Source organism: Salvelinus sp. IW2-2015, linkage group LG1, assembly GCF_002910315.2.
Source record: "Salvelinus sp. IW2-2015 linkage group LG1, ASM291031v2, whole genome shotgun sequence".
In the NCBI taxonomy this organism is placed as follows: Eukaryota; Metazoa; Chordata; class Actinopteri; order Salmoniformes; family Salmonidae; genus Salvelinus; species Salvelinus sp. IW2-2015.
In genome coordinates this window covers 19,415,097-19,427,435 of record NC_036838.1, presented here as the reverse complement: position 1 = coordinate 19,427,435, position 12,339 = coordinate 19,415,097, and the positions used below count along the sequence as shown (strand labels likewise).

Here is a 12,339-nt window from a genome sequence, read left to right as displayed (position 1 = left end):
ACATTGGTACAGTGGATCAAGCCAGTCTGTTGAAGTGGGCACCCAACATCAGAAAAGGGACGTTTTGAAACATTTTAAAATGGGGTATTTCCTTTTAATTTTGTGTATTTCTATGGGTCTATTCAGCCAGCCAAGTGGCGGTTATGATCAAAAGAACCTAGACAGGTGTGACGCTTTTGTTGGGTTTAGTGGTTCCGTCTTACGTTTAGCTGTATGAATGTTGTCACCTGCACACGCTGCCATGACAACTCTGACCTTTGTGAATTTTAATTTACTTTGAGTTTCAATTAAACTGTAAGGACTAATCTACCAGCGATATGATTAAATTAATCTGTCATTCAGATGAGCGCTTTTTAAACATGTGGAGCCAGTGGTGTAAAGTATTTAAGTAAAAATACTACTTAATTAGTACTACTTAATTMGTTTTTGGGGCTGTCTGTACTTTACTAGTTTATATATTTTGGACAACTTTTACTTCACTACATTCCTAAAGAAAATAATGTKTTTTTTTACTCCATACATTTTCTTTGACACCCTAAAGTACTCTTTACATTTTGAATGCTTAGCAGGACAGGAAAATTGTCCAATTCACACACTTATCAAGATAACATCTGGTCATCCCTACTGCCTCTGATATTGCGGACTCACTAAACACTTATTTGTTTATAAATGACGTTGGAGTGTGCACTTGGCTATCTGTAAATGGAAAAAACAAAAATTGTGCCCTCTGGTTTACTTAATATWAGGCATTTGAAATGGTTTATACTTTTAATTTTGGTACTTAAGTATATTTGAGAAATGACATTTACTTTTGATACTTAAGTATATTTAAAACCAAATCCTTTTAGATTTTTACTCATAGTATTTACCTGGGTGACTCACTTTTTTACTTGAGTCACTTTCTATTAAGGTATCTTTTACTTTTACTCAAGTATGACAATTGGGTACTTTTTCCCACCACTGTCCGGAGTTCTACCCCTCTGTTAGTCAACCTTTTCCATGAGTTTGTTCAGGGTGATACCTCAGTAATTCAAGGCATAAGACAGTTATTATAAATGTGTGACAACGAACCACGAACAATCCAGAGGTTGAATAAAGTGGGAAGTAGACTCTCTTTCAGTTTTGTTCTGTCCTTTTGAGATCAGTATCTACAAAGTGTCTCAGAGTAGTAGTGCTGATCTAGGATCTGTCCATACAATCTTATTCATGATGCTCTAAAAGGCCAAACTGACCCTAGATCAGCACTCCTACTCAGTCTTGGTGGAAATGGCACCCTGTCCATGTTATTGTATTTGCTATGAGCTAAAAGGCTGATCCTATATAAGCACTCCTACTCTGAGACGCGTTATGAATAAAGGCCCAGGTAGGAACATGCTGCTGTTTTGACTTAACATTGTTTCAAGAACGAGGCTTGTTCTCCATACAGTTCTCTCTCACCGAGGAAGTTGTGTCAAGGATTTGCAAATGTGCAAAGACCCAAAGCCACAGTGTACTTTTGTTACAACACCCAAGGCTGGCAGTTCCTGTGTTGATTCACGATATGCTATCAATGACGAGGCAAATATTAGTCCTGTCCCACTGCAAAACATGACCACAGTTATGGCTGGCACTCCTTATCAACATGCCCTAACCACATCTTATGTTGTAATGAAGGAGTCTTTTGTTGAAATGTCCTTGTCTTTATAGTCTAATACAAGGTATTCTGGTTTTACGTGCCATTATGTTATTCTTTTCATCAAACAATCAGTGATTGTTAACTTAATTACATTCAATGGAAATATGCTAAGTAGCTTGGATTGCAACCTGAACAGGTAATCTAGTTTGCTGTATTACAACTCGATGTTTTTCCAACTTCCTTGAGCTGTATCTGACTCTTGCATCAGTGACTCACTGATCCTATCATTTAGTATTAATGGATGGATCATTCCTTGTTACTGAGGTAATGTAGCGTTTGTATTTGGGGTTTATTTTCCCACTTCCTCCTATGCCCTACTGTGTTGTTCACACAGTGCCAGAGTGCGGGACATGGACTCAACGTTGCCCCCTACTGATGCGTTGGACTATTAAAGTCACTGATGAAAAGCCTAGGTGCTATGTAGAGTGAAGCTTTTGAAGGCTTCCATGAGCCTTTTATAGGATGTATTTAGACTAGTTTGGTCGCACTTTATTCTACCAAACACCCTTGTATGAATGTGAGCAGTAGATAACTTTGATACAAAATAAGTAGAAATGTAAAATAATTAATATTTTCAGTTACAGACTGAGTTACGAATAAGGAGAATCATTTTGTTTCTCCTAGTCTCAAAATGTTTCACTGTTTTTATCATTGTTGTCCAGTAGGGGACAGCGGTCTCATATTCCTCTCCAACCACTACCTCCTAGTCCATGAAGAGTTAGTGTTCTCATTCCAATACATAATCAACTGCTACGGAGTAAAGTGATTTCAGAGAGCGTTACTGTTATTCCTACACCCTTCCAATACCAGCCTCCTGGCCCCTAAATTGAGGATGGTCCAAATTGACAACCAGTGATCAATAAAGCATGAAAATGTCATTGTTGTTCAACAGCATGAGAAGGTAAAGTTTTTTAGCCCAACAGATAAGAGTTTGCAACTTGCCTAGCTCAAGTGAGAGCAAAACAATTATTTCCATAAAGACCAATACAGTCTGCATATTTTGACTCCTATTGATTTTTTTTGATTTTTTACCCATTGTATGTGTTTGGGACTATTCCAGAAGCACCATTATCAGCTAACGTCTTGGATTCCCCCCCCCCCCCCTCCCCCAGAATTACCTTGGAATGGCTGCAGTTTGCTGTACAGTCTGGGAACATGATATTCCCAATAAACAAAATGTACCCTTCTCCTCTGGAGAAAATGTGTTTCCAATGAAACCCTGGAGCCAGTGTAGGGTTTTCAAGGAGGAAGAGGTGGTAACGGGGAGGTAAGAAGTGAGGGAGGGAGGGAGTGAGTGAGCTCATGTACCTCAACACTGTCAGAAGGGAGCTCAGCCTTGGACCTGTGTCAAGCGCAGAGCAAGAGAGCATGCCAGGCTCTCGCTCACTTGCACTTTGCTGTCACCTTCTCCTTTGCCCTACTAATGCTAAAACAGTTACCACAGCAGATTTTTTTTTTAACTAGGCAAGTCACTTAAGAACAAATTCTTATTTACAATGACGGCCTACTCCAGACAACACTGGGACAATTGTGCGCCACCTTATGGGACTTCCAATCACAGACAGTTGTGATACAGCCTGGATTTGAACCACCAGGGTGTCTGTAGTGACGCCTCTAGCACTGAGATGCAGTGCCTTAGGGATCGGCCCATTTTTTTCTRTTTTCAAACAGGTCACTGTCCACCTGCTTTACATTTTAGTCATTTAGCAGATGCTCTTATCCAGAGGGACATGCAGTTAGTGCGTTCATCTTAAGATAGCTAGGTGAGACAACCACATATCACAGTCGTAGTAAGTACAGTTTTCCTCAGTAAAGAAGTTATCGACAAAGGCAGTGCTAGTAGGAAAAGACGAGCAAGGTCTTATTTATWAAAAAAAAWTAAAAAAAGAATTGGGGGTCTAGTTAAACACAGGTTTAATGTCTAGTCTAACACAACAGACTAATTGGCCTCAGAGCTGACAATGACCACTCACCATTATCTCCCTCATAAACTGGCAAGCTTCACACCGTCTGCCTGAGGGCTCTCGTTTGATCACTTGCATGTCTCCTAATCCACACTGGTTCCGAGCAGGACCTTCTGCCCTGAGACCCAATGGGAAGCGGAGGTGCCAAATGTCTGGGGGGGTCAAGAGGCAAAGGCTGCTGTACAGGACATGTTACTAGCTCTTAATTAGCTGTGCATGCCCCGACCCGAACCTGGGTCCAGCGACTGTCATGCCAACAAGTTAATTGTTACGCCAAGAGGTCCGAACATCTTGACAAGGTCGCTAGGTGTTGGGTTAAAGTCGCTACATTACCCCCTTCCTTTGGGAGAGCGTGTCCCCACGCTTCTCTTTACCGTGTCCCTCATGTGTACACACCTCTCCAATGGCCCCACTTCTGACACCAATGTAGCAATTTCGGGTACAGCAACTGTCATGCCAACACCTTAACCGCTATGCCAAGAGGTCAAAACCTCTTGACGAGGTCGCTAGGTATTGAGGTCGCTACTATATGATCAGCAAACAGATTATTCAGTCCCTCTAACAACCGCATGTCCACTTAAGAATAAGTGTCCCTAATACATGTACAGGTATGCTGTAACGAAGAGTAGATTGTTGAATATACACGCCTTTGGTGAGAGATAATATATACACATGCTGAAGGTATAAGAGATGTATAAGTATGCTGCTATGCAACAATTTGTACCTAGACTGTAATTACGCTATAACAGCGTATATAGCTACCATGTAATACTATATACTAGAATGCATTATTATCTTACTTTATTACTGATAACGTTTAGTTAGCCACTACTGGTAGATGCAGGGTCAATAAACCCATTCCAAATATTGCTTGATTTCTAAAAGGCCTTATATAGCCTAAATATCACTGTAATCATACATTGTATACCAGGCGTCGATTTGCATTGATACCAGAATGGTTCATTGAATACGTATCATATTTCTTTCCCAAATGTTCCAACGCTTGGGGGTGTGTGTAGCCAAAGCGTCACCCGTGCCATACACGTTTCTGGAAAGTAAAGAGTTAACAGCAAAGCTCACATTTGGAAAGATCTTAAGCTCTGAAGGTTTGCTGAAGGGCATATAAATCCCTTCGTCGTAAGAGAACTCGATTGCCGTTTTAATTTCGAATAAAGTGCCTTCTACCCTGGCCAGTAAATTTGTTCAGAACTCGAGCGACTGGCATGGCAAGTTGTGTCTGCAACTAATTATTTGCTGACTTCACGTAACTGTCGCTCCTTTTGCGGTTGGACTGTTGTAACTTTTCACCGGCGCAGGATATGCGTGGATGTACATCAAAATGATGAATCGCACAAGTAACAACCAGCAATTTGACTTGAAGAAGAGACGGTTCTATCTGTACCCGAGCAATGTACTCGAATCTCCAAATCCCTAACGTTACTTGAGCGTTGAACGGTCCTTTTTCGCATGAACCACAGAAGGACTTGGGTCGGCTTTGTCGTTCCTAAAGATTAAGGATGAGAAAACCCAAAGTTAATCGGATGGTTCTTGCAATGTGCTTGTGGTGTTTTATAATGGTTATATTCTATGTTCACAGCAACCTGAAACCAGGTGAGTCAAATATCCTGCACAAGCCGTTTACTGTATTCGTGAATTTGTCATATTTCAGTACATTGAATGGAATATGCATGTTTTCCCATGTGTTTTGCATACAAAGTGACTTTTGAACTTATCTCTATTAAAAGTCTTAAATTGTATATTTTAGGAGTAAAACTAATCCATTGTATTTAGACAAATAATAATAATGTCTCCTGTGTTCTAATACAGTGTGAATAGATAACAGGGGCATGTCATAACCAAACCATGGATGATAGCCAAGTAGCCTGCAGGCTTCCATGCCAGCACTTATTCATACTTTTCATTATAATGGGTTTAAAAAGGCTCGATAGAGGTGTACACAGTGTACAAAACATTAGGAACACCTATTTCCATTACATAGACTGACCAACATCAATAATCCTTTATTGATGTTGGTCCCATGTGGCTCAGTTGGTAGAGCATGGTGCAACGCCAGGGTTGTGGGTTTGATTCCCACAGGGGACCAGTACAAAAATGCATCCACTCTACTGTAAGTTGCTCTTCTCCTAAATTATGTAAATGTAWTTTCWCTTGTTAAATCCACTTCAATCAGTGTAGATGAAGGGGAGGAGAYAGGTTAAAGAAGGATTTTTAAGCCTTGAGACAATTGAGASATGGCTTGTGTATGTGTGCCATTCAAAGGGTGGATGGGCATGACAAAAGATTTAAGTACTTTGAAAGGGGTATGGTATTAGGTTCCAGGCACACCGGTTTGAGTGTGTTAAGAACGRCAACGCTGCTGGGKTTTTCAAGCTCAACAATTTCCCATGTGTATCAAGAATAAGTCCACCACCCAAAGGACATCCACACAACTTTACATAACTGTGGGAAGCATTGGAGTCAACATGGGCCAGCATCTCTGTGGAATGCTTTCAACACCTTGTAGAGTCCATGCCCTGASGAATYGAGGATGTTYTGAGGGCAAAAGGGGGTGCARCTCAAAATTWGAAAGGTGTTCCTAATGTTTTGTACAAAGTGTATATGCCCATTTACTTAACAGAAATTCTACTTCAGTGAGAAAGTTTGTCATTTTGCAGACTTGACCTACACCACACGCTATAATACTATAGAAACAMATCTCCATTGCCTTGCTGTCAGTGAGTAAACCACAGAGATGATATGTTTAAAGTGYGTGTTACTGTTGTATGGTGTCTCCGCCCCACTCTCTCAACAGCTTTCAGCAATGTTTTACCTCATGTCCCACCCTCTGTCTCCGTTTCCCTTTGGGACRTGGAGCAGAATGGAGGAAAACCCTAATTGCCAGCCTGATTGGTTCAGTGTTTCCCCTGCTATGTGGAAGAACGTGGTGCGAGTTTACTGCCGTTAGTGTACCCGTTCACTGTGAGACCCGGCCTTCCCCTCTACCCCACATTGGTCCCTCTTTGCCCGTACAATTGCCTCATTCAGACATGTCCCACCATACTAAGTCCATGTGGTCCTACAAGGTAACATTTTGGACTTTTTATAAAACTTTTGAACAGAATGGTCACCTTTGTGGAGCTCTGTAGGTGCGTGTTGCTCTACTTATGACATTAGTTTTAAAGAACTTATTTCATTTATCAAATCAAAGTCCTAAACATTAAAATGTTGTTGAAATTACTCCCTTTCTATCTAGCATAGTGCCATGGAAGGTTTTGCTCAAGCTAAGGTCAATCAATGTGGGTTTGTCACTACTACATGTATAACCAAAAGGCATTTTACGGGTGCATCTTATTGTAGGTCTTCAGCATGACACAAGCACAAATGTATGCATGGTTTTCTGTAACAGGAAATGCCTCTGAGCATTCAAGATGTCAATAGATCTACATGAAAGAGCACACTATCATACCGATGCACAGGTCTGGGGAAGAAAATCTGCATCCTTTGCCAAATGAATTTGGATAGGCTTCAAGATGTTGCAGTCGGGCGTGCAGATGAGACTTTGGGAACATTTCCATTTCTAAGTCTGTTTTGTCAGACCCCAGTCTGACGTAATGTCTTACTATGTTAACAAAGGGAGAGTATCATATCACACTGGAGTGCATTGTTTAACTTACAAAAGGGCAGCGTCATTTTCTCCCACTTGCTGAATGGGAATTCTGTGTGCACAATCCTCACTCTCTAGTTCAAGGAAGATAATTACATAGACTGCACCAGATGCTGGCTATAGCCTCTGATCCCCTGACCCAGGAGACACGAATAAAGTGTTTGTGGTGGCCACGCTAAAATCAACGTGTATTTAACCCAATATACCCTTTGTGGTTTGCAGCGAAAGCCAGTGGATCTTGAGGGTCCGACAAAAGCCTTGGTGGAACAACACGACTCTTGAAAAGATGTGAGACAGCATACGTGGCACTTAACCTCAATGGAATGTTATGTCTATAACACAGACACACTGCCAGGATCCTTCCACCACTAACCTCTCTATATGCCCTGTAAGCCAGTGCATGCTTCTGTGGTGTACAAGTCAGATATATGTTTTACAAGTGGAAGGGTGAAAGAAGACACACAAGGCTCCAACCAATGATTTCACTCATTTAGTGCTGATCTGAGGCCTGATTGCCCTATCTTGGTCCCAACCATAATCATTATGGCTGATTTARGGAAACCTGGCCGTAGATCAGTGCTTGGGGCAACTATCAGCTTACACTGTGAAGTTGGTCCSCACCTCATACCTGCCTTGCCTGGGCTTGACTCAAGAGCATTGGGGTCATAAAATACTTATCTGCTCAACACGCGAGTGTCAAAAACAATTGCAGTACCCCAGACTAATACAAATATCCTTAGCCACAAATCTGTACATTGTGCTCCTACTCTTCTAAAAGGTAAGACAAAGTGTCTTGAACTTTGTTCTGGGGAATGTTCCAGTCTCTCCTATGTTTGTCATTGTTGTTTGACTTCAGTCTAGTACTACGTGTCCCAGAAGAGATACCGACTGACTGTCTGTCATGCAGATCTCGATGGTACTCTCAGGTTGCCAAGTGAAATTAGTTCTGCCTGAGATTGCCGTCAGATCTGTAGCCATCTTGGGATATTGATGACAGTTCAGTTCAGCCCTGCTGTTCCAAACTGTTCTTTTCCCCCTGCCAGYTGCATATTCATGTAGAACACAGGAGGTTGGTGGTACCTTAATTGGGGAGGACAGGCTCGGGGTAATGGCTGGAGCGGAATGGGTGGAATGGTATCAAACACATGGTTTCCATGTGTTTCCTCCTCCAAGCATCCTCCTGCTCAGCATCCTCCAATTATGTAGATCAATCGCTCCAGRATTAGATTAGTTTGTGTGATGCGGGAACATGGATTTCTTTGCTCACTCTGGTTTTGTTCATAATTGGCCTCTATTACTTCCAGCTGCTCTCACCATGGCACAAATCCCTATGTAGAATTGGATTATCTTCTCACACAGAAGACTTCTGGGAATGGCAATGGGAATTCTCTCCATCATTTAGTTTTGTGGATTTTTGATGTACTCTGTCAACCCTGTGTTCTTGTTTTGTCCCCAGTTTTGCACTGTCACCTAAATGTTGGCTTTGAAGTTAAAACTGTTCCTAGATCTGTGCTGAAGGTCACCTTATATCCCCTAGACTGCCCATGCTGACTCAGCAATTTTGCAGATCACCGTTGAGCGCTTTGAGAGGCTTGTTCTCCTCACTAAGGGAAACACTTGTCTCCTGATCGGCACATAACGGGCGTAGCATGTAAGGTCTTCCCATGTCATCAACCTGGCAYGCAATTAAAGACTTAAWCCTTGGTGATGACCCAAAGAACCGCCTGGACGATGACCCTCCTTGTGGAACACCATAGCCTGCTTTGATGCTATAGCAGCCTTGCTACTCTTTTTACCCCCACAAATTTGCCTATAGACAATATAAGCCCCCACCTGTTCTGTAATCCATACTATGTGTCTCGGGGAAAGACCAAGAAGATGCCTGCCCCACATCTGCTTGCACTCTCCTAAGACTCTAACTCTCGTTAAAAAGATAACCCCCACCACCCACTTGCCCGTGGATGTGCACTAACACCCTTCACATACATTGCAGCAGCAGCGGGGATCGGCCTCCACACAGCAGTGTCTCTCTCAGTAAAGCTCCTCTCTTTGGCAGACCTGGAGAGCCGTGGAGGGGGATGGGGCCCCTGCTCCCCGAGGGATTTCCACACAGAGCAGCGTTCATGGCAGGGACAGGAGAAACACACATTGGCCTTTCTACATTCTGCATCTCCTAAGCTCTTGCTACTGTACCAGAAAGGGAGAGTGGGAAAGAGAGAGGATCAGCATGGGTTCTAGTCAAGTAAACTAATAGGACTTGGTCAGCTCACATTAAATGGGTTTTTGGTTGAGTGCTATGAACACCTTTATAGAGTACCACGGTATGAGTCATAATACCCATAAAACCAAGTGTTCAAACAAGGAAATGATTCCAATCGTTTTTCCACYATTCATTTTTCCCATAGGGGATTTTAGAAACACTTAAAATAAGGSCTGTGTTTCGTGTAGGCTTACCMTGGCATGAYGTTTTAATAACCGTGTAAATCTTTTTAGGACAAGGTGACTTTTATCAATATACAGTATGCGGCTGTATTTACTCCCCCAAAATGAAATGCTAATTAGCTGCTAATGTGGCTATCATAAAGAACTACAAATGCCATGATGATATGGATGAGACTGCYGAATAGGAGCAATGGTAAGAATCTCTGGATTAACTATCTAATGTTAGCTAAATTKAGTAATTAATACATTGGCTATATTTCTTTAAATTGACAATTCTGTGAACTGTTTTGTGCAAGTTTTAAATTGACTAAATACCTGTTAGTAAAGGTGTCAGCTAGAGATGGCGTGCAGGAGCTTTCAAGGATTTGTGGTCTTGCACAATGTCTACTTTGATGCTAATTAGCATTTTCGAATCTGAAATATATTGATAAAACTCATCTTGTCTGATTGAGATTTACCTGGTTATCAAAATGTTACGCAAAGATAAGCCGACACGAAACACAGCCCTTATTTTAAGTGTTTCTAAAATTCCCTATGGGAAAAATTAATCGTGGAAAAACGATTGGAAACATTTCCCTGTTTGACCGCTAGGTTTTATGGGTATTATGACACCTCCACTGTGGGGCTCTATTAGGTAGACAAGTCTGTACTTGGGTTACGTTTTTTGTCACTTAGCTAGCAGATCTTATTCTGAGCAATACTCAGTCAACATATACAATGAGCAATTCTTAGGCTTTACTTAGGCCTAGATCTTCAGCAGCTGGCTGGTAATGCTTGCAACTGAAACAATTTATCTTCCGTAATTGGATGGGAAACTCCTGAATGTATTGCTCATTAGTTTCCWTCCGAATAAATGTTAATTCATCAGAAGAATAGCAAATAGAGTGATTTGTAGATTTTTTGTGTAACTTTCCATGGTTGTAGAATGATAATAACTAGTGCTGTGACAATACCAGTATCGCATAATTKTTTTCATGGCAAAAATGAAAACACGAAGCAGACCAATTTGGTCCTTTAAAAACCTGCTGTTTGTAAAATATTGTGTGCTGTAGYTTGGAAAATAAATTAAAATGACTGGAAGACAACATAATGTCTTCCAGTCATTTWAATTTATTTTCCAAGCTACAGCACACACAAACATGATGTCTGTTTCCAACATTATGGCTGTTTTCCTAAATAAGTTACATTCACTTCRTGTTTTATTTCCTTGCCACGATACTAATAAGTATAGAGAAACTGGTATCGTCCCGGCCCTAATAATAACAACAGGAAGTTAAGGTACTAAGAGCACATTGATTCAATGTGTCATCTCTGCTCGTTCCTGGAATACAGTATCTATAGTCACATTCTGCCAGGTCCTGTTTCGTATATTCAAAAATAGTACTGACGTTACCTGTACTCCTGGCATTTAATTAGGGAAAAACTTAAAAGGTTTGGGAGTGGTCGTATTTAAAATGTGTGCTGCCTTGACTTACAGTGGCATAAGGAAGTTGTAATGTGTTTATAAAACAGTTTGAAATACATCAATGTACTGTATCACTGTTCACCACAAAATGCCCCCACACCTTGGCACACGCTAGGCAAGGGCCAGGCCAAAGTGACAAAATTGCCCTTTGGGGACCCGTTCTCTCTCTATTACTGTACCAGTTGGCTCCATTGACAACAGTGGCACTGGCAACACCTTTTTTATCATCTACATTATTTAAGCATCAACATTATTTTTGTCATTGTGATTGGCCCACAAATGGTAAAGCTATGTCTATAGAGAAAGTAACCTTTAAATGGTATTCTATACTGAACAAAAATATAAACGCAATGTAAGTGTTGGTCCCATGTTTCATGAGCTGAAATAAAAGATCCCAGAAATGTTCCATACGCACAAAAAACATATTTCTCWAAATTTTGTGCACAAATTTGGTTACATCCCTGTTAGTGAGCATTTCTCCTTTGCCAAGATAATCCATCCACCTGACAGGTGTGTGATATCAAGAAGCTGATCAAACAGCCGGATCATTACACAGGTGCACCTTGTGCTGGAGACAATAAAAGTGCAATTTTGTCACACAACACAATACCACAGATATCTCAAGTTTTGAGGGAGCATGCAATTGGCATGCTACTGCAGGAATGCCCACCAGAACTGTTGCCAGATAATTTAATGTTAATTTCTCTACCATAAGCCACCTCCAACATCGTTTTAGAGAAGTTGGCAGTACGTCCACTCCAGCCCAGGACCTCCACATCTGGCTTCTTCACCTGCGGGATCGATTATATTTTTGGTCGGTATAATTTCAAGTTTCACAGTCATGCGCAAGTACAGTGAAATGCCTTTCTTGCAAGCTGTAAACCCAACAATGCAATAATCAATAGCAATGTAGTACTAAAAATAACATAAGGTAGAACAAAAACACACAAGAAAAAAAAATAAGAACTCGAGAAAGTAAGTTACTGTCACGCCCTGACCTTAGAGATCCTTTTTATGTCTCTATTTTTGTTTGGTCAGGGCGTGAGTTGGGGTGGGCATTCTATGTTTTGTATTCTATGTTTAGTTGCCTGTTCTGCACTAGCCATATTGCTTCACGGTTCGTTTTGTT

The 12,339-nt window shown here is 41.2% G+C and overlaps 1 protein-coding gene across 2 annotated transcripts in view; it reads left to right on the top strand.

Annotated features, from left to right (window-relative positions):
• Positions 1–4,688: 4,688 nt before the first annotated feature.
• LOC111962144 (carbohydrate sulfotransferase 11-like) overlaps positions 4,689–12,339 on the top strand; it is a 33,304-nt gene continuing 25,653 nt past the window's right edge. Inside the window, exon 1 of one of the 2 annotated variants that reach the window (XM_023985006.2) lies at positions 4,689–5,250. In XM_023985006.2, the coding sequence (XP_023840774.1) occupies positions 5,157–5,250 (94 nt within the window). In that variant the 5' untranslated portion in view covers positions 4,689–5,156. Of the gene's footprint in view, positions 5,251–7,509; positions 7,592–12,339 lie in introns of those variants that run through there. The other variant, XM_023985013.2, reaches the window with a different exon arrangement.